This window comes from Balaenoptera borealis, assembly GCF_965194805.1.
Source record: "Balaenoptera borealis genome assembly, chromosome: 8".
Taxonomy (NCBI): Eukaryota; Metazoa; Chordata; class Mammalia; order Artiodactyla; family Balaenopteridae; genus Balaenoptera; species Balaenoptera borealis.
This window is the reverse complement of record NC_138865.1, coordinates 85,935,766-85,959,356: the sequence shown is the minus strand read 5'-3', so window position 1 is coordinate 85,959,356 and position 23,591 is coordinate 85,935,766. Positions and strand designations below refer to the sequence as shown.

Below are 23,591 nucleotides of genomic sequence, written 5' to 3'. Positions count from 1 at the left end.
CGCCTAAGCAGATCTAAATACATTTCAGAGCCCCTCCCTCCCCGCCCCCACCTCGCCCGGCCCGGGACCCAGGGTTCCCACGGTTCCCGCGCCGCCAGCAAAAGCCAGGCCTCCCGCCCCTCTGCCCCTGGGGAGCAAGGCTTCCTCCGCCTGGTCTCCCCTTTCCCCCCTTCCAAGGCAGCTCTCCACTTCCTCTCCCCCCACCCCACCCCGAGAAAAACGAAAACAGCCTGGCGCCCGCCCGTGCCTCTGATTTCCCGACCCTAGGCCCCGGCTCCCGGAGCTCTTTCTGGCGGCCTCGGTCCGAGGGGACACCTCACCCCCAGCTCCTGACGCCCAGCAGCTCAGTAACTCTTACCCTCGACCCTGCCTTCCTCGCCCCAGCCCGGCCCCGCCTCCCCACGGGAAACATCCCAAAAAAGGGCAGAAAAGAAATTTCAGCGTAAAGCTGGCTCACAAGGGAAGAGAGGAGAGTCCGCCGGGAGAAGGGGAGGAGAAGGGAGGGCGCGCGGGGAGGTTAGGCGAGCGCGGGGGTGGGTGGGGGTGAGTGGAGGGGCGGTGGAGCCGGTGGAGCCCGGAGGGGGGCAAGGAAGGGACGCAGAGGGACGCGTCCCGGGAGGGGATGGGCTCGGCGGAGGGGAGCGCGCCGCGTCCTGCCCGGCAGAAGCCGCGTGGAAAATATGCGGGGCACGTGGGGGTGGGGCAGGCGGGGCACGGAGCTGGGTTCCGAGGCCCAGAGACCATGGAGGAGGGGCCCTGGCTCCAGAGGCAGGGGCTGGAGGGGGGTGGAAGGGGGAAGAGAGGTCAGGCCCGCCCTCGGGGGCAGCCAGCAGGGCCTCGCCCCGCACTCTGGGCTCCCCTCCTGACTCAGTTTCCCCAAGTCCCTAGAGAGACTCTCCGCTATCACTGCCACGTCGGTAACGCAAACCCAGAGTCTGGGACTCAGGGTAAACTGAGGCAGTCGAAAGGCGGAGGAGCCCCGCCTTCCAAGAGACATTTAATCCGAGGGGATTTGCATGAAACTTCTAAATTAAGTGCAGCGGCTGCTGCAGCTGAGGGGGGGGACACTCCGGTCCTTGCGCCCGGGCAGCTGCTGTGAGCTCAAACCCCGAAATAGCCCCAGGGCCCCCAGCCGCAGCTGCCACTGGGCCGGGCTGTCACTCAGAAGAAGCGCGGAGCCCCCAGCCCCAGGGTCCCCTCTCCTCTGCAACGCTACGGTTTTTTCTTTCGGCAGACTATCCATCTACTTTCCCTTCCGACGGCCGGGGGGGAGGAGGGGTGGGAGGGGGGGAAGGGAGGGGGAGAGGCGGAGCCCCGAGGGGGCGGTCCCGAGGGGGTGGGCGCAGGGGGTGGCCGCGCCCCCCGACCCTGCAGTGCTTCTGCCCCTACAAGGTTTGGGCTGCGGTGGGGGAGGGTCCTGGCCCCCGGCTCCGCCCGGTCCCTCCCCGCCTTTTAGGCGCCCGCGCGGCTGGGACATCCCAGTCCCGGTTGGTCCTCCTCGCCCGCCACCCGTGCGACCATTCGCGCAGCCAGCCCAGTCAGCCCGGTCCACCACACAGCCCGCCGGCCGGCCGGTCTCCCACCGCAACCATGGACGCCATCAAGAAGAAGATGCAGATGCTAAAGCTGGACAAGGAGAATGCCATCGACCGCGCTGAGCAGGCCGAGGCCGACAAGAAGCAAGCTGAGGACCGCTGCAAGCAGGTGGGGGCCCCAGGCCCGGCGCAACCCCCGCCGCCACCCCACGATGAGGGTGGGGTAGGCCCTGCCCGGTGCCCCCTCAGCCTCTGGCCTGATGTCCAAGGCTCTCTACTGTCCAGTGTGAGGGCTGCTGGGCCTTCACAGTACCCCCCAGGGCCCTAGCCAGAGCCACGCTTCATCTCACCCACCATAGCCTGGGGAGCCCGGGTCCCCCCCTTTCCACTCCTGCCCTTGCAGAGCCATGATGGCCCTTGCTCCTTGGGGTTGGAAGCTCTCTCTCCACTCCTGCCAGGTCCCTACGACACCCCTGGCTGCACTGTCCCTCCTCTGCTATCCCTCTTCCTCCCTGACAGCCTCTACATATCTCTTAGTACCCCCTCACACGCACCCCTGCCTCCTTCCTGGGCCTGGGCCTGGCTGACTGAGGCCTTTCTCTCCCAGCTGGAGGAGGAGCAGCAGGCCCTCCAGAAGAAGCTGAAAGGGACGGAGGACGAGGTGGAAAAGTATTCTGAATCAGTGAAGGATGCCCAGGAGAAACTGGAGCAGGCTGAGAAGAAAGCCACCGATGTGAGTGTGGACCTGGGGGACGGTGGGAGAGTTAGTGCACTGGGAGGGGTGCCAGACATGGGGATGGAGGGGACCTTCAGCACCAGGACAGAAACCGTTTCCTCTCAGGAACCCAGGCTAGGGCAAAAGCTGGCACAAATAATCCAAGACAGTGGGTAAATCAAAACCACTTCCCACTTCCCCCAGAGGACACAGTGTTGTAATTCCGTTTGGTTCCAGCTCTTAGCGTGTACAGTGACCAAGCAATGAGTCACCGTGGGGGTGGGTGGTACAAGAATTTACCATCCATCTCAACTAATCCTCCAGCTGAAAATGGAGAGGAGCCTGCAGCTACCTTTTTGGGGTGCGGGTTGTGGCTGTAGGCGCCGTTGGGCAGGGGGAGGGGAGAGGAGTTCAAAGAGGGGCCCTGACTTGACCTACAGCCCCAGGGGGCCATTAGAAATTCCCTGGCCTTGACTTCTGGCTCCAGCGGCCCTGCTATGCACTAGAGCGCCAGCTCAGGTTCTGTCGGTCCCTCACTTACCCTCATTAAGCTCTCGGCCTCGAGACCATGGCAGGCCACGGGGCAGAGGGACAGAGCCACAAACGCCACGGCAGCCACCTTGGCAAGTTCCGCTCACTCGGAGATTTCTCTGCCCACCCCCCACCCCTAACCAGACTTCTCCACCTCCTGCCATTCCCAAACCACCGCCCACCCCCCCCCCCCGAGGTAGGAGAACGGCCATCAGACTTTGGACATGGTACTTTCTCTGCCTCATGCTCCCCGTTTTCCTTCCACCCAGGATTAAGTTTAAGATGAGCCTGCGGTTGGGTGGATGGGGGGATTCACATACGCACGGTCTGAACATCCGAGATCAGAGATGACATTACTGTTCGTATTGACCATTATCCTTGTTCCCCATCCCCCCTAGCCCCAAGGTTGGTTTCTCTGACCTCCAGCCTTAGGTTTTGGTTCTTCACCAGACCTGGCACTTGGGAGGGAACTGACCTGCAGCTGCTAGTGAAGACGACCCTGGGCATCTGACACTCTATAAATAACTGAGGCCCAGTGCAGCTGGAGTAAGGACTGGAAACCCAAGGAGCTAGGTGGGGGCTGGAGGGAGGAGGGGAAGACAGGGACAGAGCTGGGGAAGCAGGGCAGCAGCACCAGCAGAAGATAGGAAACGGTGCCCAAACATTGTGTGACCGTGAACACAGCACTTAACTTACACGGTGCCTCAGTTTCTCCTTTCTCTCTTGCTTCTCATTTGTGCAGTGGGGATGGCACTGCCTGTCCTGCGGTTAGAGGGCAGCATCCGTAACTGGGAAGAACTTGAGAAGCAGAAAATGGCAGAAGTCATTCCTGTGATGTGGGCCCCAGGACTTCCCAGATTCTCCAAAGTCATTTGTCACCCCACTACCATGAAGAGTTTCCCTTTTACAGAGTCTCATCTCTCTCTAGAATAGACCTCCAGTATCCCCCAGAGTCATTCTTCCCAACCCCAGTGCTGTCCCAGAATCCTTCCACACTGAGTCATATGGCCCTGTGCCCAGGATGGGCTCTTGTCACTCTAGGTGGCCTTCAGCACCTGGAGGATAAGCTGCAACTACTTTCTATATATGGTGTTGTTTCCCCTGCCCTACACTATCACTCAGGACCTGCTTTCTACTCCCTCTACCCCCAGTGCTGCCACCCATCTCTTCCCTCTCACTCTCTTCTTCCCCTACACTGGTCCTTTCTCCTTTCCAATCCTAAATCTCGGGGTTTCTGTGTTTTGTCCTTGAGGGAGAGACAAGGGATAACCTAACGTTTATGGGGCGTGGACTCTGCAGGCACATATTCAAGTGCTTTCTGCATATTATTTTACTATTTCCCAAGATTGCTTATCATCAGAATCCCTTGGAAGCTTTGGAAAAAAAAAAAAAAAAGATGGAAAGATTTCCAAGCCCCTGCCCTGGAGATCTCAGTTCAGTGGCTCCAGCATGGAGCTAGAGAACCTGGTATTTTTTATACACCTCCCAGATGATCCTGTTATTAATCCAGTATTAGAAGCACTGCATTATCTCAGAACAGCCTACAAAGTAGGAACTGCTATTGTCAACTCCAACTTAAAAAGGAGGAAACTGAGGCTTAGAGAGACTAAATAAGTTACCCAAGGTCACACAAGTAGCTCAAAGACAACAGTGTCACTCAGAGCTGATGCTCTTAACACCAAGTTGCACTACTTCTCTCATTTTCCTTTATTGGGACCCTTCTTGCTCTGTCCTCTCTTTCTCAAGGTATCGTCTGTTTCTGTGCACGTTCTCCAAAACCACCATGATTTTGCCTCTGTACTGCAGGATCGGTGGCTGCAGGGTCAGTGTGATCTGCCACTCACACTGCCCTTGCACCGACCCCACTTGCCTTGGGCATTGGCAGGGAGCCCCTTGGTACAGCCTAGGGAGTCCTAAATAGGCCTGGCTTGCCTCCAGAGCCTCCCGCTAGGAGTCTGCCTGGCAGCGACTGACATCACAGAGCTTGATTCTGTGATTGGCGGTTTTTAGCAGCACTGCAGTCTGGTTGGCCTGATTCTTCCCCACCCCTTGCTTGGGCCAGGCTCTGCTGAGGAGGAGTCAGGGCTGCCTCAGACCTGGTCCCAGCAGTTGGAGGGCTCTCAGGAGGGATGGAGGGATTTGTGTGCAGATAACCACTGGAGATTATGCACCGTGCTAGAAGAGGCCCTGTAGCAGGGGAGTGGAGCTTGTCCAGGAGGGCATGTTTTGGGCTGGAGCACAGAGTCTGCACAGAAGATGGTTGGTTTGGGGGGAAAAAAAATAGGTTGAAAGTCTGGAGGCCAGAAAGCCTAGGTTCGTTCTGACAAGAATCTTAACCATCCTCTGAAGCCTCTCTGATCCTCAAGGCAGACAAAGCCTTTCTGACCTCTGACCTTTGACTCACAGGCTGAGGCAGATGTGGCCTCCCTGAACCGCCGCATTCAGCTGGTAGAGGAGGAGTTGGACCGGGCGCAGGAGCGCCTGGCTACAGCCCTGCAAAAGCTGGAGGAGGCTGAGAAGGCAGCTGATGAGAGTGAGAGGTGGGCAGGGGGGTCCTCAGAGGGTGGACCGGGGAGGGGGCTGGGAGCCTGTCTCTGCTGGTCCTAACCCGACCCCTACCCCTCTCCCTGCCTCTCAGAGGAATGAAGGTCATCGAAAACCGAGCTATGAAGGATGAGGAAAAGATGGAGCTGCAGGAGATGCAGCTGAAGGAGGCCAAGCACATCGCTGAAGATTCAGACCGCAAATATGAGGAGGTGACAGCCCTGCCCCACTTCCTTCTCACTCCCAAGTCCCAGACACCCCCGGTCATTCACCATGGATCTCCTCCTCCTCTCTTCCCCATCCCCACAGGTGGCCAGGAAGCTAGTGATCCTGGAAGGAGAGCTGGAGCGCTCAGAAGAGAGAGCTGAGGTGGCTGAGAGGTAAGGACACCGCAGGGTGGCAAGTGAAACTCGGCTTGAGCCCATGGCTCTGGGGCAGTCTGCACAGTGGGGAGGCAGTTTCCCAGGCGTGGGACCACAGGGACAGGTCCTGCCTCTGACCCCTACCTGCTGCCCCCAGCCGAGCCAGGCAGCTGGAGGAGGAACTGCGAACCATGGACCAGGCCCTCAAGTCCCTGACGGCCTCAGAGGAGGAGGTAGTCACCTCTCTGGACCTTTCTGGGCAATGGCACCTTCTCTAGGCTCACCTTCCCCTCCATCTCAGGCTGCTCTCTCTCACCTGCTGGGGGTCGGGAAGGGCCTGGGGCTCCTAAACTCTGCCTGCTGTCACTCTCACAACTTTGCTCTTCTCTTCTCTCCTCCACCCCTCCCTCACTGTGCCATCTCCGCTGTCTCCCCCACTGTGCCCTCACACCCCACCCTGCCACACACCCCCTGCAGTAAATGTGGGGACCTAGAGGAGGAGCTGAAAATTGTTACCAACAACTTGAAATCCCTGGAAGCCCAAGCGGACAAGGTAGAGGGGGGTAGAGGGGCAGTGAGGATGGGGTCCTTCAGGGGAGGGAGGCGATGGGCCCAGGCAGGGCAGGGCCAGATGTTTGATGGAGACAAAATCAGGAGTAGCCTGTGGGGCTCCGTGGAGAAATGAAGGACTTGTGGAGGCGATGAACTGATGGCATGTGTCTGTCCCTAAAAGTATTCCAGCAAAGAAGATAAATATGAAGAGGAGATCAAAGTGCTGGAGGAGAAGCTAAAGGAGGTGAGAGTCCTTCCAGTCCAAACCCCCCTCAAGCCCCCCAGTACCCGCCAGAGACCTCCTGTGGCAGGGGATTTGGGGACAGGGATGGAAGAGAAGGTTGATAGTGTCTGGGAGGGCCTAAGCTCTTGTCATTTTTCCCATCTTGCCTTTATGCCCAGGCTGAGACCCGAGCGGAGTTTGCCGAAAGGTCGGTGGCAAAGTTGGAGAAAACCATTGACGACCTGGAAGGTAAAAGGGATATTCCTCTGTACCCCGGAACCTTTGAAAATAGGTCCATACTCCCCATGACTTATCTTCCCATCCCATGATACTTGCCAGTGGTAAATTAGGGTTGGACCACCTAGGACTCCACGGACTCTGGCGGTCTGTGCCTCCCATCCAAGTAGATGCAGCCCCGTCAACTCCAGTGCTTCTCAAACTTGAGCGAGCATGAAAGTCCCCTCAGAGTTTTTAAAACACAGATTCCTGGGTCCTCCTCTGAAGTGACTGCTGACTTCGGGCTGAATCTGTGTCTAACAAGCTCCCTGGTAACGCTGATGGCTGCTGGTCCTCACACCACACTGAGTAGCACTGATCTAGACAATTCTGTTTCCAAGTGCAGCAACTTCTTCATTAAATAGAGAGCTATTTGGTTTAATATCTAGGTTTTCATGATAACATTAATGGAAAATACTTTTTGAAGCTAGATTTGGTGAAAACAAACATCCAGGCATTTGCTAGTCTGTAGCTACTTCTCACTGTTACCGACAACACTGTGCCTAAAACTGTCTTTCCTTTTTACTTCATTTTCATAACTCCCTCTTCTCTTGCTTCCAGCCTTCTCAGGCAAGCCTCAGTTTTCTCTCCAACTTTAGGACTTTAGAACGTTCTGGCTTGAGCGCCCTCCCCTTGAAGCAAGCACTCCTGCTTATGCAAAGGACTGTGCCCCCAGGCCCCTGGGGGAAGCAGGAGCTCCTGGGGGGAAGCACCAGTTTGGGGTACAGAGAAGAGCAAAAGACATAGGGGTACAGAGAGGGGAGGAGGGGGCCCTGACAGCTGTCCAGCCTGTCCTCTGGCCTGTCTCTCTCACTCCATCTTCGTCCACCTCTCTCTGATTCTTGTTCTCTCTTTCCATTACCCTCTCTCCTTCCATTCCTCTTTCCCTCCATTCCCTCTCCCCACACTCCCACCTGGCCCCCCTCCCCTGGACCCCCCAGACGAAGTCTATGCACAGAAAATGAAGTACAAGGCCATCAGCGAGGAGCTGGACAACGCACTCAACGACATCACCTCCCTCTGAGCCTCTCACCAGTGTGGCCCGTGGCCCCTTCTCTCTTCTCCTTTCCATTCTCTGTATGGGGAGGGGGGCAAGCAGGAGGAGCAGAAATTGCCAACATTGCACAGCCAGGCTGGACGCAGCCTAGGAGAGCCCCCGTCACAGCTGCTGCCCACCCTGGCATTTGCTTCATCCTTCTATATCCATCCACTCCTTCCTCTACCCGCCAGCCTCTCCCGCTCTCTGCTGCTTAATAAACTCAACTTGGTCTCCACGCTGTTTTCCTGCCCTCCAGAGAGCACTTCCATCACCCCCACAGAGCACTGGTTCACTGCTGAGACCCTGGCTCCTACGGGCACCCCTGATCTTGTGACCCCCCTCCCCTACTGAGCTCACGCACAAAACACTGTGGCCCACACCGGAACCCCCTCTGCATGACTCTCACTGCTGCATGTGGGCACGTATGACCACGTCAGTCAACCACGGGCCCTCTGGTGCCTCTGAGACACACACCCTTCTACAGACCCAGGCATGTCACTGCCCTTGGAGCGTTCAAGCTGTGATTCCAGGATCTAAAAGAATGACTGGAAGGGAAGTGGAATGGTGAGGTGCAGGGGAGGGGCGAGAAGGTTGTGAATGGTCTGGGATGAAGTTTGGAAAGACACTGGATGGCAGCACCATGGGGCTTTCGCTGCAGGTCTGTTTTCTGCCTCGAGTCTGTCTGTCTGTCTGTCTGACACTCCCTTTCCTGGCTCAGTCTTTGTCTTTCCTCCTGCTTCCAACTCTCTTCAACCTTTTAAAGAAGGAGGGTAAATTAGTTTATGACTCAGGTCTTCCCATCCCACCTCCTTGGCCCCGAAGCCTTGAGTGAGGCGTCCCTGTCTGCCTTGTTCAGTCCATCCATTTGTCCCACCTACAGGGTCCTCAGATCCCTGAATGTTTGGGTCTTCCTGTGTCTCCAACCCACTCCGTGTCTATTTGTCACATCCCCTGTCCATGCCTCCCCATGTTTCTCCCCGCCCCACCTCACGGGTTGCTTCCCCTCACAGAGACCTTGGCCAGTGCCAAGGAGGAGAACGTGGAGATCCACCAGACCCTCGACCAGACCCTGCTGGAGCTCAACAACCTGTGAGGGCTGGCCCTGCCCCCAGCCAGGCTACAGTTGCCACCGAATAAAACTGATGTTACCAGCATCACGGGGCCCTTTAAGCCTTTCTTGGGTGTTGGGGATGGTGGTGGTGGTTTTCCAAAGTGGAGAAGGTGGGGAGGATGCCTCAGGGGAAGAGTGGAGTTGGAAGGACCCCTGAGTGAGCCAGAGGGGTGGGGCACTGGGCCTACTGAGGAGGGGTTGTGAACAGGCTGTGTGAAGCAGAGAAGCCTGGCAGGGCTGGGGGGACATCTGGCCGTTACTCCCCACAGAGCAAAGGAGCTGCTGTCAGCGGCACTGCCCCATTCCAGCAAGCGGCTGGGCCGGACGGCACGACTGGAAGGCAAAGCTGCAAAGCTACATAGGTTTTACTTGAGCAGGGTGAAAACCCAAAAGCCTCAGTGTGATTTTAAGCCTAGAGACCAAGCCTGCCCACACACACACACAGTCATTCCAACAATATCGGTCATTTCTCCCTGCTTCCTGATAACATCTACATGAGGCAGAATCATGTCCCCCCACCAAAGATGTCCATACCCTAATCCTGTGAAATGTTACCTTACATGGGAAGGGGACTTTAGTTAAGCTAAGGATTTTGAGTTGGGGAGGTTATTCTAGGTTAACTGGGTAGGCCCAACATAATCACAAGGGTCCTTATAAGAGGGTGGCAAGAAGGTTAAAAGCAGTTGTAGGAGATGTGACAATGGAAGCAAGAGATTGGAGTGATGCAAGGAAGGGGCCACAAGCCAAGGAATGCTTGGCTTCTAGAAGCTGAAAAAGGCAAGAAAATATCCTCTCCTCAGGAGTGTCCAGAAGGAACCAGCTCTGCCAACACCTTGACTTTAGCCCATAAGATTCATTTTGAACATCTGACCTCTAGAACTCTTAAGAGAATAAATTTCCGTTACCACTGTTTGTGGTAATTTGTTACAGCAGCAATAGGAAATGAATACACCATCCTGTGATTTGGGGAACAAGGATATGCCTTCCACAGATTTTATTAGAAATATTTATTTTAAAAAAATATCTTTGGAGGTTTAAAAGGAAGTAGTGTAATGGGCAGGACAAAGTCTCCAGCTCCCCCTCAGATTCCTCTGGCCAGCTTCTCTGCACATTCTCCAAGTTGCAGGCCTCTAGGCAACAGTCTCCGTGACCTCTGCCGGGTGGTAGCTGACACTTCCTTTGGTCCCACTTGGGTGTCTACACAACAGGGAACCCTAATCAGAAATCTCACCAAGGATGAGCTCATTTGCATGCAATTTGCATGAAGCTGTTCTGGACTCCACTTGGGGAGCAGGGGCTGGGCCTAAGGGAGAGGGTTAGTAAAATACCTTTGCTGCCTTCTCATTTGCACAAGGAAGGCGATGCCGGTAACAGCAAAGAGAAGGCCAAAAACCAGGGCCAGGATGTCTCCTGGAGGGAGGAGGAGAGAAACTGCCTCAGGGAGTGAAGAGGAGTCTGTGGGTTCTCTCAGAGCCTCTTCCACCTGTCCCCCACCCCTGCCCCAAGTTCTCCAGCTGCCCCCAGCGTCTCTGAATCCAGCAGAGGCCAGCAAAGGGATGGGGGTGGATACACAAGGAGGGGTAAGATAAGCACTTTTTTCCTCTCTAAAAACAAAATGAAAGAGGTTGTTTGGGAAGGAGGATGCAAGGAGACTTCTGGAGCTTCATTCTGACCAACTCTTGCACTGGGGACAACAGGGGAAGCCCCCTGCCTTGATTTGACGCTATCCTATTGGGGTTGGAGTGTGTTCTGCAGAAATGGAGAGGTAGCAGTGGTGGTCCTGACTAGCCCCTGAGGCTGAGCGGCGCCAAGGGATGCCCCCAGCCTCAGGAACTAGCGGAGGGGCACAGACTCACCAGCAGCGAGACAGGAATTCAGGTGGACTGAGGAGAAAAAGGAGACATTAGAGCCAGGGGTTGTGATCACCAGTGACAGACAAATGAGGACACATGGGGAGGATGAGGGACCTGTGGCTGGGGGCAGGGGGCATGACATCAGTAGACAAAGCTGCACCTGGCTCAGTGGTCCCAGGGCTGCTGTCCACTCCAGCAGGGAAGGAGGCCTCAATTATTCGCCCATTCAAAGGCTGTGTAGCTCGGAAGTTCAGCTGTAGCCGAGAGTCATCAGGTCCCCACAGGGAGTCAGAGAGGGTGTGGAGCTAGGGAGGTCAGCAGACAGTGGGGGTGGGCTCATGACACAGAAGCAAAAGGGTCACAGGCTTACAGCCAGGACCTCAGGAACCCACTGTCCACGTCCCCCTCATCCCCCACACGGCCGCTTCATCTCTTTATGCCTCCTCTTTCTCACCTCCACCTACAACCCTTTCCCCCTCATCCCCTCTGTCACCACCACACCCCAGCCCCACCTGCTTAGCGCTCAGCTTTACTGTCTGGTTGAACACAGTCCAGATGACTCCCTGGGCACAGGGGGGTGTGGTGAGAGACCCCTCATATCGGAAGTAGAGGCTGAGGTCAGAGGGCAGCAGTGCAGATACATCCAGTCCTGGGACCCAAGTCTCAGAGTCTGTGGAGAGGACCTGTGCTGGAGTCCCACATAGATTGACCGCCCCCCCCGCCATTACACACAACAAAGCTTTGGGGTACAGGAATACATTTTTATCTCCCAGAAGCCAAGCTGACTCAACTCCCTGAAACCACTTCTTCACTAGGTATATCCCTTCCCATAACTCAGCACAACAAGACATGACACTTCTTCACTAGGTGTATCCCTTCCCATAACTCAGCACAACAAGACATGACACTTCTTCACTAGGTGTATCCCTTCCCATAACTCAGCACAACAAGACATGACTCAGAAGAAAGTAAAAGGCTTTGGGGCTCACAGAGTGAGAGAATTGCTCCCCTGGCCCTCCCTCTGAGTCTTCACTCTTACTTTGCACACTGTGATAACATGCTGGAATGCAGATTTAAGCCCAGAGTAAATCAAAAGAGAAAATGAGTTGAATAACTTGTAAATAAATACCTATAACTTTAAAAACAGACACAAAACTCAAAAAAACACAGTTCTTTCTAGTTTAGCAAAACCTAAGGTCCAGTTGGGCAAGTGAGGTTTAAAATGACCTAGAGTGACTGAGAAGGAAAGAAAGATTTCCAACAAAAGTATTTACAAATTTAAAATATTTGATGCTTATGAAGGAGTAATAGACAGCTCTCAGAAAAATTTTAGCTCTCCAGACTCAACCCCTTAAGTTCCAAACACTATTTTTTTGGTCTTATTTGGTTTTTGTCTTATCTTAGTTTCTGTTTGGTTTTTAAACATAAAGCCTGTGGCCAGCAGTTTGCCTTTGCCTGTTTGCCTGTGTTCGGCTTCATAGTTATTATCAAGGTCACAGTAGGCCAGTTCACATTTCAACCCCTCTCTGTGGGAGGGAGCCCTTCTCCATCCTCAGACCTGAGGCTCCCCAAGGGCGGTTCTTTATGAACAAGGGTATCAAGGGTAGTTGCCAAACCAACAAACTGACCTTCCTCGGCGATTTCTCCCAAATGTGACAGCAACTCCTCGTAGGCGCTGTTTTCTTCGGGGCCTTCCTAGGAGATGATAGTGCAAGATGGATTCATACATGTATTTAGGGTCATGGCTGGAGGCCTGAAGGTGAGGTGGGTTCCCATAGTCCTCCCCCAGTTCCCAGCTCTGAGAACGCTGGGGGAACACAATATTTCATGTGTTATTACTCAAGGTCGATATACTCCTACTTTGCAAACTGACATAACTAGGCAGACTAGTTTTCAATGGCAAACTGGAGGAAGAGGAGGATGGTGGGTCACTTTACCAGGATACAAGGTTCTCAATGATGGGCTCTACTTACTTTTCTAATCTCACTCATCATTAACTCCACACACATTCTGTGTCCCCACCACAGAAAACCCCAGTAACCTTTGTATTCATGTTACCTCTGCATTCACCTTAATAATTCATGTGTTTGAGTTTTGGAGCCAGGACATGGTATTTCCAAGGTGCTTCTCTGAACTTTGTGCTGTGAGGCTGGCTTTAATGAGTCAGGGAGGGAGTGAGCCTAACAGGGAGGGAGTGAGCCTAACAGGGAGGGAGTGAGCCTAACAGGTGTTTCACCATCCACAGGTGTCTCACCATCCCTCCAACCTACTGGCCTCCTCTAATCATTGTGTATGTACTCTTGATCAGTACAGGTCCAAAGAGGTCACTAAATGCTTCTGTAGACAATATTGCATTTCGCAAAGGGGAAATTATGGGTTATAAGAGTATTAGAGAAATGACTCTTCCTGATGTCCATTCTACTGCATCTGCCATTCCCCGAATGGGCCATATTCTGAGTCTTTACATGTACCGTTCGCTCTGCATGGAATAACTCCTTTTCTTTCCCACTAGTGAAGGCTTCAAGTTTCACCTCCTCTGTGAGGCCTTCCCTGACTACCTTGTTGACTCTGCGTCCTGTGTATATGTCTATCCTGTCAGCCTCCCTCACTGGCTGTGGGGAGACAAGGATCCACAGTTTCGGAATCTTTTGTTGGGGCCCAGCTCACAGTGGGTGTTAATGAAAGAACTAATGAGTAAATGAAGATGATAGCCAGGTGCGGGGTGGGGTCTCTGGGGCAAGCTACTCTGAGCCCGAGGGCTGGGGAAGCAGGGGTGGGGGGCGTCCAGGGCTGGTACCTGCAGAAAGGCGGCCAGCACGGCCAAGCCCCCCGGGCGCCCCAAGGCCTCGTCAACTTTGGCAAATGCCGTGCTGAGGTGAACCACATGGATCTGGAGAGGACACGGTAGGAGTGGGCGAGATCCCCTACCCCGCGCCCCACTTCGACCCTCCGCGGACAGCTGCGCGCTCACCTCGGCAGGGAAACGGTGACCGCCAACCGTGTGCTCCGAGCCCGGGCGACCCGCAGCCCCCCAGTGCAGATGCAACTGCAGGGCCCGGTACTCCTGCCCGGGACCCAGGGCCATCTCCAGCCCGGGAGGCAGACTCAGCTGCACTGCGTGGTGAGAGGCAGGTGAGCCGAGCCCGCCCCTCCCTCCGGAGAGCGCGAGCCTAACTCCCAGGCACAGTCCCTCATCCCCAGATAGCCTCCGCCCCTTCCCCGAGGCTCCGCCCCGAGACCGCCTCACCGGTGTGGCCATTGTTGCGCAGGCGCAGTTCTGGTTGTGGCGGGATCTCAAAGCCAAGGAGTTCCAGGGGTCGCAGGGCTGGGCAAAACGCGGTGAGCTCTGGACGGATATCTACCGGGGATTGAAAACGGCCAGCGCAGGCGGGGGACACCTGGGGCCATGGCGGAGCGCCTGGAGTGGGAGAGTATGTACAGGAAGTTTGATGACAAGATCAGGAACTTTTAGGGAAGCTGAGTAGAAAAAGTGATGGGGTCGAGTCAGGAGGCATCCGAACGGGAGATAGAAATAAGGGATGTGGAGGGAGAGAGGCAGCGGGTGGTGTCAGGGACTGGCAGACGTGGATGCGGGGGAAGAGGGCGCGGGGTGCGGGCATCAGCAGAGCTGGGTGCCCAGATTGGGTCTGTGCAGGGGGTGGGTGTCTCACCTCCATAACGCCAGTGACTGTGGTCATCCCCTGCATAAATGAGAAGAATGAAGAGGCTGATCTTTGAGCCCAGTCCCTCCCCAGCAGCCAAAAGGAGGTGGGTCTCCTTCACTAGCAGAGGTTCACAAACTCAGATGTCTTACAGAAGCGTAGCAGGTAACAGAAATGCCTGAAGCAGGCCAGGTGTAAAGCACTATAGATGGCAGCCAAATAAAACGCCACAGCTTGATGGGCCACACAAAGATCCTACTGGCCCCGGAGATACCAGTTTGCGACCACTGTCTTAGGGTCTGTAAAATGGGTGGAGGCCTCAGTTCCCAGGCCCAAATCAGTAGACCTTTTTCTCCCTTACTCATCCCTCCTCCCCACTCATCCTGTTCCCTTTCTGGTCTCCAGCTCGTTTTCCAGTTCCTGGCTTGAGAGTCAAGATACCAGGTTCCCCTACCTGCTGTTTCCTTAGTCCTAGGTCTCAGTTTCCTCATCTGTAGACTGAAGATGAGGTGATTTCTACAAGCCCTTCCTGCTGTTCCTCTGGTACACCCCCATCCTTCCTCTTCTCTCCCCTCATACTCTTACTTCTCTCCACCTTTGTTTTCTCTCCACATTCCTATTTTTCTCCTCTCCAGCCTCCCCCTTTCTTCTTTCCCATCTCTTCCTGCTTACCTCTCTCCATCTGTGCCCCTTTTGGTCTCCCCATCTGTGCCCCTTTTTGTCTCCCCATCTAGCTCTGAAAGGGGGTAAAGGGCTAGTGGCATGGGAGCCCCTGGGGTTGGGAAAAACTACCGTCAGAGTACAGGCTCCTCTCCTTCCCTGAATAATCCCTACCTGGGTTGGGTTTAATGAGGGGAAGCATCAACCTCCTGGAGCCTAGATTTGCAGAGCTGATGACCACTTACCTTTTTTGTCTCTGTGGGCATTATTCTGGGGGCCTTGAGTATCCCTGGGAGTCTCAACAGTAGGTAGATCCTCTAACTTCAGAGAATCCTCTTCTCCTGCTTCAGTCTTCATTCCAGGTGGATCCAACTCTCCAGGTGGGTCCTCCTCTCCAGGTATATCCTCTTCACTGGGCAGGTCCTCCTCACCCAGTGGATCGTCTTCCCCAGATGAATCTCCTCCTGTGGTGGGAGCCTCCTGCATCCTGAGCAGGCTCTGGGGATGGGCAGGCACCAGGAGGAGCAGTAACAACAGCAATTGGACAGCGGGGCCTGGGGCAGGGGCCGGGATCAACAGAGGGAGCCAGGGGCTGGGGCACAGGGAAGCCATGCGGCTGACTGTGGGGTGTCCCGGGACACGGTGTGTACGGGCTGTACGTGCATCAGAAACAGGAGCTGGATGGGGGAGGAGCAAGCCTAGAGGGGAGCAGACTGGCTCACAGAAGGCCCTTTTGTAGAGATGGAGCCAAAGCCCTGCAGGTCTGTCTGGCCCTGTGCCCCCTCCCTGATAGCAAAGTGGGCATGGGGTGGAGTGAGCGGCAGGTATGTGCGCAGGCAGAAGGTTATCAGGGTCATGGGCTCAGCCTGGAACCCAAGGCACCACCTGGCACTATACAGGTTCTCCCTGGCACTGCCCGGCTGCTTGCCAGCCAACCTCAGCTAACCCTGGCCTGCTTCCCAGTCCCAGGCAGCTGGGGCCCCCACGTCCTCTGACTGAGAGGGGAAGCAGCCCATATATACACCCCTGGCCCAGCCAGGGAGCAGGTGAAGGGGTAGGGCAAGCTGCTGGGGGAGTCTGGGGGTGGGAGGGTGGATGGATGGGTAGGTGGGAGGCGAATTTGAGAATGAATGGAAAACTGTATATATTTATGAGAGAGTCTGATAGGTTTAAACTGAACGTATTATTCATCATATTACACCTTTGCTCAAAAACCTTCATTGGCTTTCCACACTCTACCCAAGTATCTTCTATCTGCCCATCTTCTCCCTCTAGTTGACTTCCAAGTCCCTTCAAAATCTTACCAAAGAGACTTTTCCATCTTTTCTCCTACCACTCTCCCTCATACCCTAGCCAAATTAAACTATTCATTTTTTACCCAAACCTTTGACCACCTTTGTTCATTTAGTTCTCACTGCTGGGAATGCCTTTCACTCTTCTCTTTATTTAGCATCTACCGTATGTCAGGCACTGGGCTAATGGACTAGATGTATGGAAATGAATAAGACACAGTCCCTGTCCTGAGGAGCTTGCTCTCTTGTGAGTGAGGGCAAAAATTATCATGATATTTGGGGGAGAGAGATGAATTCTGCCTCAGAAAGTAATACAGAAGTAGGCAAAATTTGATCAGGGCTTAAAAAAGTAGCAGTTCAATTGGTTTTAAAAAAAATGGGGAAAATGGCATTCTGGGCAAAAGGGAGGCACCAAATATTTTGAGCAGAAGAATGACAGAATCCAAATCTCATTCTAGGTTATGTTGAAGGGTAGTGTGGAGCACAGATTGGAGGGGGAAAGTGGGTGCAAGGAGATGAATAGTGAGAGGACCCCAACAATGGGCTGGGATTCCCAGTCTGCCTATTCACTTAACATTTGGTAAGCTTCCTCCAGTCCTCCAGGCACTGTTCTAGACCCTAGGGATGCAGCATTGAACTGGAGAACAGCCTCTGCTGTTCTACAGCTCACATTCTAATAAGGCCCCTATGGCTTCAACAAACCAGAAGAGAGTAAGGCCATCTCAGGAGATTCTTATCTGGGGCTAACATTCAGTAGGTACATACACCAGTATGGTTGTATAGGTTAATTAAATATATTGAAATATTTATAATCTGGTTTGTAACTAGCCCCTAACTCCAGTGTGCTCCTGCTACCCCACTCCTCCCTAGGGACCGTCCTGACCTTATGAACTCACTAAAGAAGTAATGCTTGACACAGCAGGGGCTCCAGGACACCACTTGAATGCCCCAACCAGTTTCCACTCTGATAGGTCAGTACTTGTGCACGAATGCACCCACTAACATGTTAAACAGTTTTACTATCTCCTCTGTCTAAATCCCTTCTATTATTCAAGACTCAGCTCATACAACCACTATGGAGAATAGTATGGAGGTTCCTTAGAAAACTAAAAATAGAACTACTATATGATCCAGCAATCCCACTCCTGGGCATATATCTGGAGAAAACCATAATTTGAAAAGATACATGCACCCCAATGTTCATTGCAGCACTATTTACAATAGCCAAGACATGGAAGCAACCTAAATGTCCATCGACAGAGGAATGGATAAAGAAGATGTGGTCCATATATACAGTGGAATATTACTCAGCCATTAAAAAGGAATGAAATAATGCCATTTGCAGCAACATGGATAGACCTAGAGATTATCATAGTAAGTGAAGTAAGTCAGACGGAGAAAGACAAATATCATATGATATCACTTATATGTGGAATTAAAAAAAAATGATACTAACGAACTTATTTACAAAACAGAAACAGACTCACAGACTAGAAAACAAATTTATGGTTACAAAGGGGAAGGTGAAGGTGAGGGGTAAATTAGGAGTTTGGGATTAACCTATACACACTACTATATATAAAATAGATAACCAACAAGGACCTACTATATAGCACAGGGAACTCTACTCAATATTCTGTAATACCCTATATGGGAAAAGAATCTGAAAAAGAATGGATATATGTATATGTATAACTGAGTCACTTTGCTGTACCCCTGAAACTAACACAACATTGTAACTCAACTATACTCCAATATAAAATAAAAATTAAATAATAAGAAAAAAAAAGACTCAGCTCCAAGGCCATCTCTTCTAGGAGGTCTTGCTTGACCAACTCTACACCACAGGAAGAGATTTCTGGTGCCTCTGAACCACCACAGTTCTTTGCCCTCACTAAAAACCTTGTCTAGCATCCAATTCATATTAAGGTGATTTATGACATTATATCTGCTTTAATAGCCTTGAGGTCCATAAGGGCAGGGTCCAGTATTTGATTGATTGAGTCTGTCTTTTGTTCAGTAGTCTTTTATTATTGATCATTTTTCTCTCTGCAGATCACCGAGACAGGGCTTGAGAAAAACCAAACTAAAAGCCTTCCCTGCCCTCAGGGAGCCCATTGTCAATGGCCTGTGTGTGTCAAACCACAATTGTTCCAGGAGCAGGACATCACATTTCTACAGCACCCCAAACTGTCTGCCTTGTCAGAGTGACTGTCATACTGTATGCCAAAACTTGTATGGTTGAACAAGCAGTCTTCTTAGGAGGTAGTCAGCCTAACGATCTAGGTTGCCATTTCTGGAGCTAAATTAAGAGCCATCCATGGCAATCTGATCCAGTGTGCACTCCTGATGGTCAGCTCATTGTCTTAGTCAGCTGTGTTGTCAGAACCTTGGTTGGACCCAGACACATGGAAAGTACATGGTACTATCTAAATTGGATGGGCCTGGACAAGACAGAATGTGGTAACGACTAATCTAGTTGAGGTGGAGGAGGTCATGGGAAGCATGGAGGACAGAAACACCATGCTAACTGAAGTCTGGAGTCTGTATGTCTAGAACTTTCTCCAACACCAATCTTAGTTTTATTTCATATTCCCTCTTTCCAAACGTTTTGAATGTTTCCACCTTTTTCCTTTTTAGATCTCCATCAGGGTCTCCTTGTACAATTCTCCTTGGCACTTCTATGTGTCCACATGTCTCCCCTCCATCTCCGCTGCTTTTTCTCAGTATTTCAGAGTCCAGATTGCATCTAAGTACAGCTCTCTCTGTGTTACAGCTCCCTAATTTCCCAAGTGCCATTCTCCATTGTGCTGTCTCTTTCTTGAGCTCTCTATCTCTGTATGTGACTGTGTCTCTGGTCTGGGTGGGGAATGTGGACTCTGACCCAAGATCGTGCTTTTGCAACTGGGAGTCTGCCAAACCCTAAAACAGGTTTGAGCTCCCAGAGTTTTGTTTCCTGAGTCTCCCCAGGTTGGGACAGAGTGTACTCAGGACTGATTGACTAGGACACCCCCCTCCCCCCACCCCAGGCTAACACACGACCTCTCTGTGGTTGTTTAAGGCCAAGTTTTTGGTCATTAGGGTCTGTGTCTTAAGACATCGAGGGCCATGTCTCTGCTTATCCCAGGGCTGCAGAGGAGGGAGCTATTTGCTGGTGAAGTAGGAGGAAAAAGAGCCTCCTATTCCCCAGACATGGATTGGAAGCAAAGACAAATCACAGCCCTTCTGGGGCCCTGGGGACTTACCTGTAGTTCTGGCCCAGCTCACCATCAGTATTATTTTCCTAGGACTGCTGTAACAAATTAACACAAACTGGGTGGCATAAAACAACAGAGATTTATTCTTTCACAGTTCTGGAGGCTAGAAGTCTGAAATTAAGGTGTTGGCAGGGCCCTGTTCCTTCTGAAGGCTCTAAGGCCTCTTCTAGCTTCTGGTGGCTCCAGGCATTCCTTGGCTTGTGGCTGCATAACTTCAGTCTCTGCTTCTGACTTCACATGGCCTTCTCTTGTCCTTATGTCTTCTACTGGATGTCTCTTATAGGAACACTTATCATTGGATTTAGGGCCCACCAGGATAATCCAGGATGATCTTAAGATTCTTAATTTAACTACATCTGCAAAGACCCTTTTTCCAAATAAGGTCACATTCACAGGTCCTAGGGGTTAGGACATGGACACATCTTTATGGGGGCCACCATTTAGCCCACTACACCATCAGCCACTTTGGAACTGAAGTGGGTGCACGGGATGAGAAGGAATGAGCTTGTGTTGGGGACCCTCATGGCTTCTGCCCATATCCCTCTTCATGTCCTTTGTAGGCAGTTTCATCTACTCCCATGGCTTCTATACTTGATGACAGCCAAGTATCCCCAGGTTGGACTCTCCCCCATGTCGATCTATAACCACCTGCCAAATGGATATCCCCACTTGGATGTCCCACAAGTATCTCAAATTCAACAGGCCTCTAGCGGAATTTATTTGTCCCCAAACCTCTTCTTCCATACTCCACCAAGAGGTCTGAGCCAGAAACCTGGTGCCATCTTTCATCTTTTCCTTCACGTCTGACATTAAGTCATCAAGCACTATGGATTCTACCTTCTAAACTTTTCATCCTCATTTTTCATCCTAGTCCACACTTCCATCACCTCTTACCTGGGTAACTGCACCTGCCTCCTAATGGGTCTTGATGAGTCCAGCTAGCCAGGGTGATCTCTCTAAAATGCACATATAATCTCACTCCCTATTTAAGACCCTTGAATGTTTCCCATTGCCCTTAGGATAAAGTCCATAGTACTACTTGACATGGCCTTCAGAAGGCTGCAATTGCCCTGTTCTCCTTGATGGGTTTGCAACCTAGGTGGGTCCAGTCAGAGTGAAGCTCTCTGTATCTCTCAAGTATCTGATAACTGACGGAACTCACTTTCACTTTGTCCAGACATGGATAAGGAAACACACAGCCTCTGGAACTGTGGGCAGCCACCTTGTAACCCCAATGGAAGCCAGCCTTAAGATGAAGATAAAACCATGGAAGGCAGAGTGGAATGGTAGAAAGCAGTCCTTGGTGATTTGACTGAGCTGCTGGATTAAGCTAACCCAAGTCCCCCCCCCCACCCCATATCTGGACTTTTCAGTTGCATGAGCCGATAAATTATCTTATTGTTTAGCCACTTTGATTTACGATTACTTGTGACACAGTCTTACTGATATAAATTCCCTCTATGGTTTGGCCTGTGTCTACCTCTCCAGTCTCCTTTCTCATCACACTTTTCCTTTGCCATCTGTGCTCTAGTCTTACTAAACTTCTAGCAGTTCCTTGAATGCACTGCATGCGTGTGCATGTGTGTTTTATCTCCAAGCCTTTGTCCATGCTATTTGTCTCTCTGTCCACCGCACCCACATTGCCGGCCCTGCCTAGCCAGGTTATGTTTTGTTTATCCTCCTGGCATCCTTCAGTTCACATGTCCCTTCCTCTGAGAAGCCTCCCTGACTCCTAGGCTAGGGTCAGTCCCTTCACTCCTGCATGCATAGAAGCCTGTATTTCCTTTGTAACGTGTATCTCACTTTATGGTGACTCCTTACCATGTGTGTCATGCTGGATTAAAAGCATTCATAAGGGCAGGGGTCACATTTCTCTTGTCCCCCATTTCATCTCCATGCCTAGCATAAGACCTGGTGAGTGAGAGGCATTTAATTTTTGTAGAATGATTGGTAATTATTCTTCAAAGCATCCCTAGGGCTTCTCCAGCAGCCAGTGAGTTGAAAGCAGAGGTTGAGGGTAATTAAAGGACAGAGAAAAAAAAATTTTTTTTTGGCTGAGCTATGGGGATTGAGGGATCTTAGTTCCCTGACCAGGGACTGAAACTGGGCCCCCAGCAGTGAAAGCGCTGAGTCCTAACCACTGGACTGCCAGGGACTTCCACCACCCCCCAAATTTTTTTTAATTTTTTAAATTTATTTTTTAAAATTTATTTATTTATTTATGGCTGCATTGGGTCTTTGCTGCTGTGCGCGGGCTTTCTCTAATCGCATTGAGCGGGGGCTACTCTTCGCTGCAATACGAGGGCTTCTTATTGCGGTGGCTTCTCTTGTTGTGGAACACAGGCTCTAGGTGCACGGGCTTCAGTAGTTGTGGCTCGCGGGCTCTAAAGCACAGGCTCAGTAGTTGTGGCACATGGGCTTAGTTGCTCCACGGCATGTGGGATCTTCCCAGACCAGGGCTCGAACCCATGTCCCCTGCATTGGCAGGCGGATTCTTAACCGTCTTCCCTGGCCCCTCTTTCCTTTGGCTTTAGGGGAGAGGGGCGGGCAGAGTATGGTGTGCCTGACTTGCTCTGTGGGACCCTTGGTCCCCAGGGAATGAGTTGTCTCCGAGTGTCCTCACTGTGTCTTACTCAGCTCTGCCCTCTTCTTCCTCAAAGCTGAGTGATTTCCCAACCTGAGCTCACAGCAGGCTCTATTCCCCTCTCCTCTTCCATCCACCTAGAGCACATTCACACACTGCCAGGATGCCCAAACACACCCATCACTGACTGCGCCCTGGGAGTGTGCTCTGTTCCCATTACCTGGGCTCATGGTGATACCAATTATCATGAGATTATCTGCCCCCTTCCACCCTTGAGCTCTTAGTTTGGACTGTCCCACATTCACCTGAGACAGTGTAACCAGTCCTCCACCTATGTGGCATCACCAGTTCCCGTGACCCATCCAAGGTACAGTCTGACCCAAACTCTCTCTTGCCTCCATCGAGCCCTTCAAGTTTTTCCCTGATTAAGTCCAGCATTTCTCCATCCTCAGAATACTTAGAATGTCAGAGAGCTAGAGGCGACCTCAGAATCCTGACAATACCCTGGCTCTTGGCTTCGGGCCCAGATTCTTAAGAGTCCTCAGTGGTAGGAATAGGGTCTAAAGTTTCTAACATTTTGCTTTTTAATAGCACTTTTTTTTCTAATTACAAAGTAATGCATGCATGCTCAAGCAGAAAACTTGGGAAAAGCAGAAAAGTATAAGGGAATTTAAAAAATCACCCTATTTATCCCATTTACCCCCTCAGTGGTCCAGTGCCTGGAACAGATTAGGTGCTTAATAAATATTTGTTGAATGAATTATCTTTGATCCCATCACCCAGAGATAAAAGCCACAATCACCTTTTGATTGTTTATCCTTCCAGTCATAGATATGTTATCCTACCTAAATAAGATCATATTGTACACAGTTTTATGGCCTGCTTTTTTTCTCTCGGCAATATACTATGTGTTTTCCCATATTGATAGCTTTTTTACATCATTAATGCTTTCATATTATTCTTCTAATGGCTGTACCATAATTTTCCCAGCCAATTCTCTACCATTGGGCATTTAAGTGATTTCCAGTTTTCTGTTGTTACAACACCTTGCCACTCATCCTAGTACATATATTTTTGTCCACATATCTATTTTTTAGGATGCATTCCTAGAAGTGGAATTGCTGGGTTAGAAGAGTAGGCACATTTTAAGATATCTCATGCATACTGACAAAATGGCACTGCTAATTTACCCTCCAGGGCTATTGCCAGTTTTCAAAAAGACCTAACTAAGTAAAGAAAATCTGGTACATTTTATCTCTGACTAGGTAACACAGACTCATCAACTCTAAGCTTTTGGCCAGAATTACAGCAATTCCGACCCACCATGTTAGTTATTGACACTTGCTGACCGGAAGCTAACTGGCTATTAGGTTTTGGATCAGTATGGAAAGAGAA

At 51.8% G+C, this 23,591-nt stretch overlaps 2 protein-coding genes across 12 annotated transcripts; one reads left to right on the top strand and one right to left on the bottom strand.

Annotated features, from left to right (window-relative positions):
• Positions 1-1,369: 1,369 nt before the first annotated feature.
• On the top strand, positions 1,370-8,931 carry TPM2 (tropomyosin 2). Of its 5 annotated transcripts, XR_014247400.1 has the most exons (10): positions 1,428-1,704; positions 2,143-2,268; positions 5,188-5,321; positions 5,420-5,537; positions 5,635-5,705; positions 6,165-6,240; positions 6,421-6,483; positions 6,642-6,711; positions 7,680-8,435; positions 8,788-8,931. XR_014247400.1 is itself a non-coding variant. In XM_082401770.1 (9 exons), the coding sequence occupies exons 1-9, from the start codon at positions 1,591-1,593 to the stop codon at positions 8,868-8,870; spliced, it is 855 nt and encodes a 284-aa protein (XP_082257896.1). In that variant the 5' UTR covers positions 1,370-1,590; the 3' UTR covers positions 8,871-8,931. The 5 variants fall into 5 exon arrangements, 4 of the variants coding, with proteins under 4 accessions (XP_082257896.1, XP_082257895.1, XP_082257894.1 ...); XM_082401770.1 differs by lacking the exons at positions 6,165-6,240; positions 7,680-8,435 and adding an exon at positions 5,845-5,920 and having other exon boundaries at positions 1,370-1,704; XM_082401769.1 differs by lacking the exon at positions 7,680-8,435 and having other exon boundaries at positions 1,415-1,704.
• A 949-nt stretch (positions 8,932-9,880) lies between these two features.
• CA9 (carbonic anhydrase 9) lies at positions 9,881-20,790 on the bottom strand. Of its 7 annotated transcripts, none has more exons than XM_082401752.1 (11): positions 15,309-20,790; positions 14,413-14,442; positions 13,989-14,159; positions 13,713-13,855; positions 13,539-13,631; positions 12,370-12,436; positions 11,254-11,411; positions 10,902-11,046; positions 10,745-10,771; positions 10,217-10,298; positions 9,881-10,085 (listed from the first exon to the last, which is right to left on the bottom strand). In XM_082401752.1, the coding sequence occupies exons 1-11, from the start codon at positions 15,673-15,675 to the stop codon at positions 10,019-10,021; spliced, it is 1,350 nt and encodes a 449-aa protein (XP_082257878.1). In that variant the 5' UTR covers positions 15,676-20,790; the 3' UTR covers positions 9,881-10,018. The 7 variants fall into 7 exon arrangements, with proteins under 7 accessions (XP_082257878.1, XP_082257882.1, XP_082257877.1 ...); XM_082401756.1 differs by having other exon boundaries at positions 13,539-13,855; positions 15,309-15,561; positions 19,601-20,790; XM_082401751.1 differs by having other exon boundaries at positions 13,539-13,855.
• Between the last annotated feature and the right edge of the window lie 2,801 nt (positions 20,791-23,591).

Coding starts and splice junctions, on each gene's coding strand:
- TPM2 (XM_082401770.1), top strand. CDS start 1,591: ATGGACGCCATCAAGAAGAAGATGCAGATGCTAAAGCTGGACAAGGAG. Junction 6,484..6,641: donor TGGAGGAGAAGCTAAAGGAG/GTGAGAGTCCTT, acceptor CTTTATGCCCAG/GCTGAGACCCGAGCGGAGTT. Junction 6,712..8,787: donor AACCATTGACGACCTGGAAG/GTAAAAGGGATA, acceptor TTCCCCTCACAG/AGACCTTGGCCAGTGCCAAG.
- CA9 (XM_082401751.1), bottom strand. CDS start 15,675: ATGGCTTCCCTGTGCCCCAGCCCCTGGCTCCCTCTGTTGATCCCGGCC. Junction 14,443..15,308: donor TGCCCACAGAGACAAAAAAG/GTAAGTGGTCAT, acceptor TCATTTATGCAG/GGGATGACCACAGTCACTGG. Junction 14,160..14,412: donor CAGTCACTGGCGTTATGGAG/GTGAGACACCCA, acceptor CTCCCACTCCAG/GCGCTCCGCCATGGCCCCAG.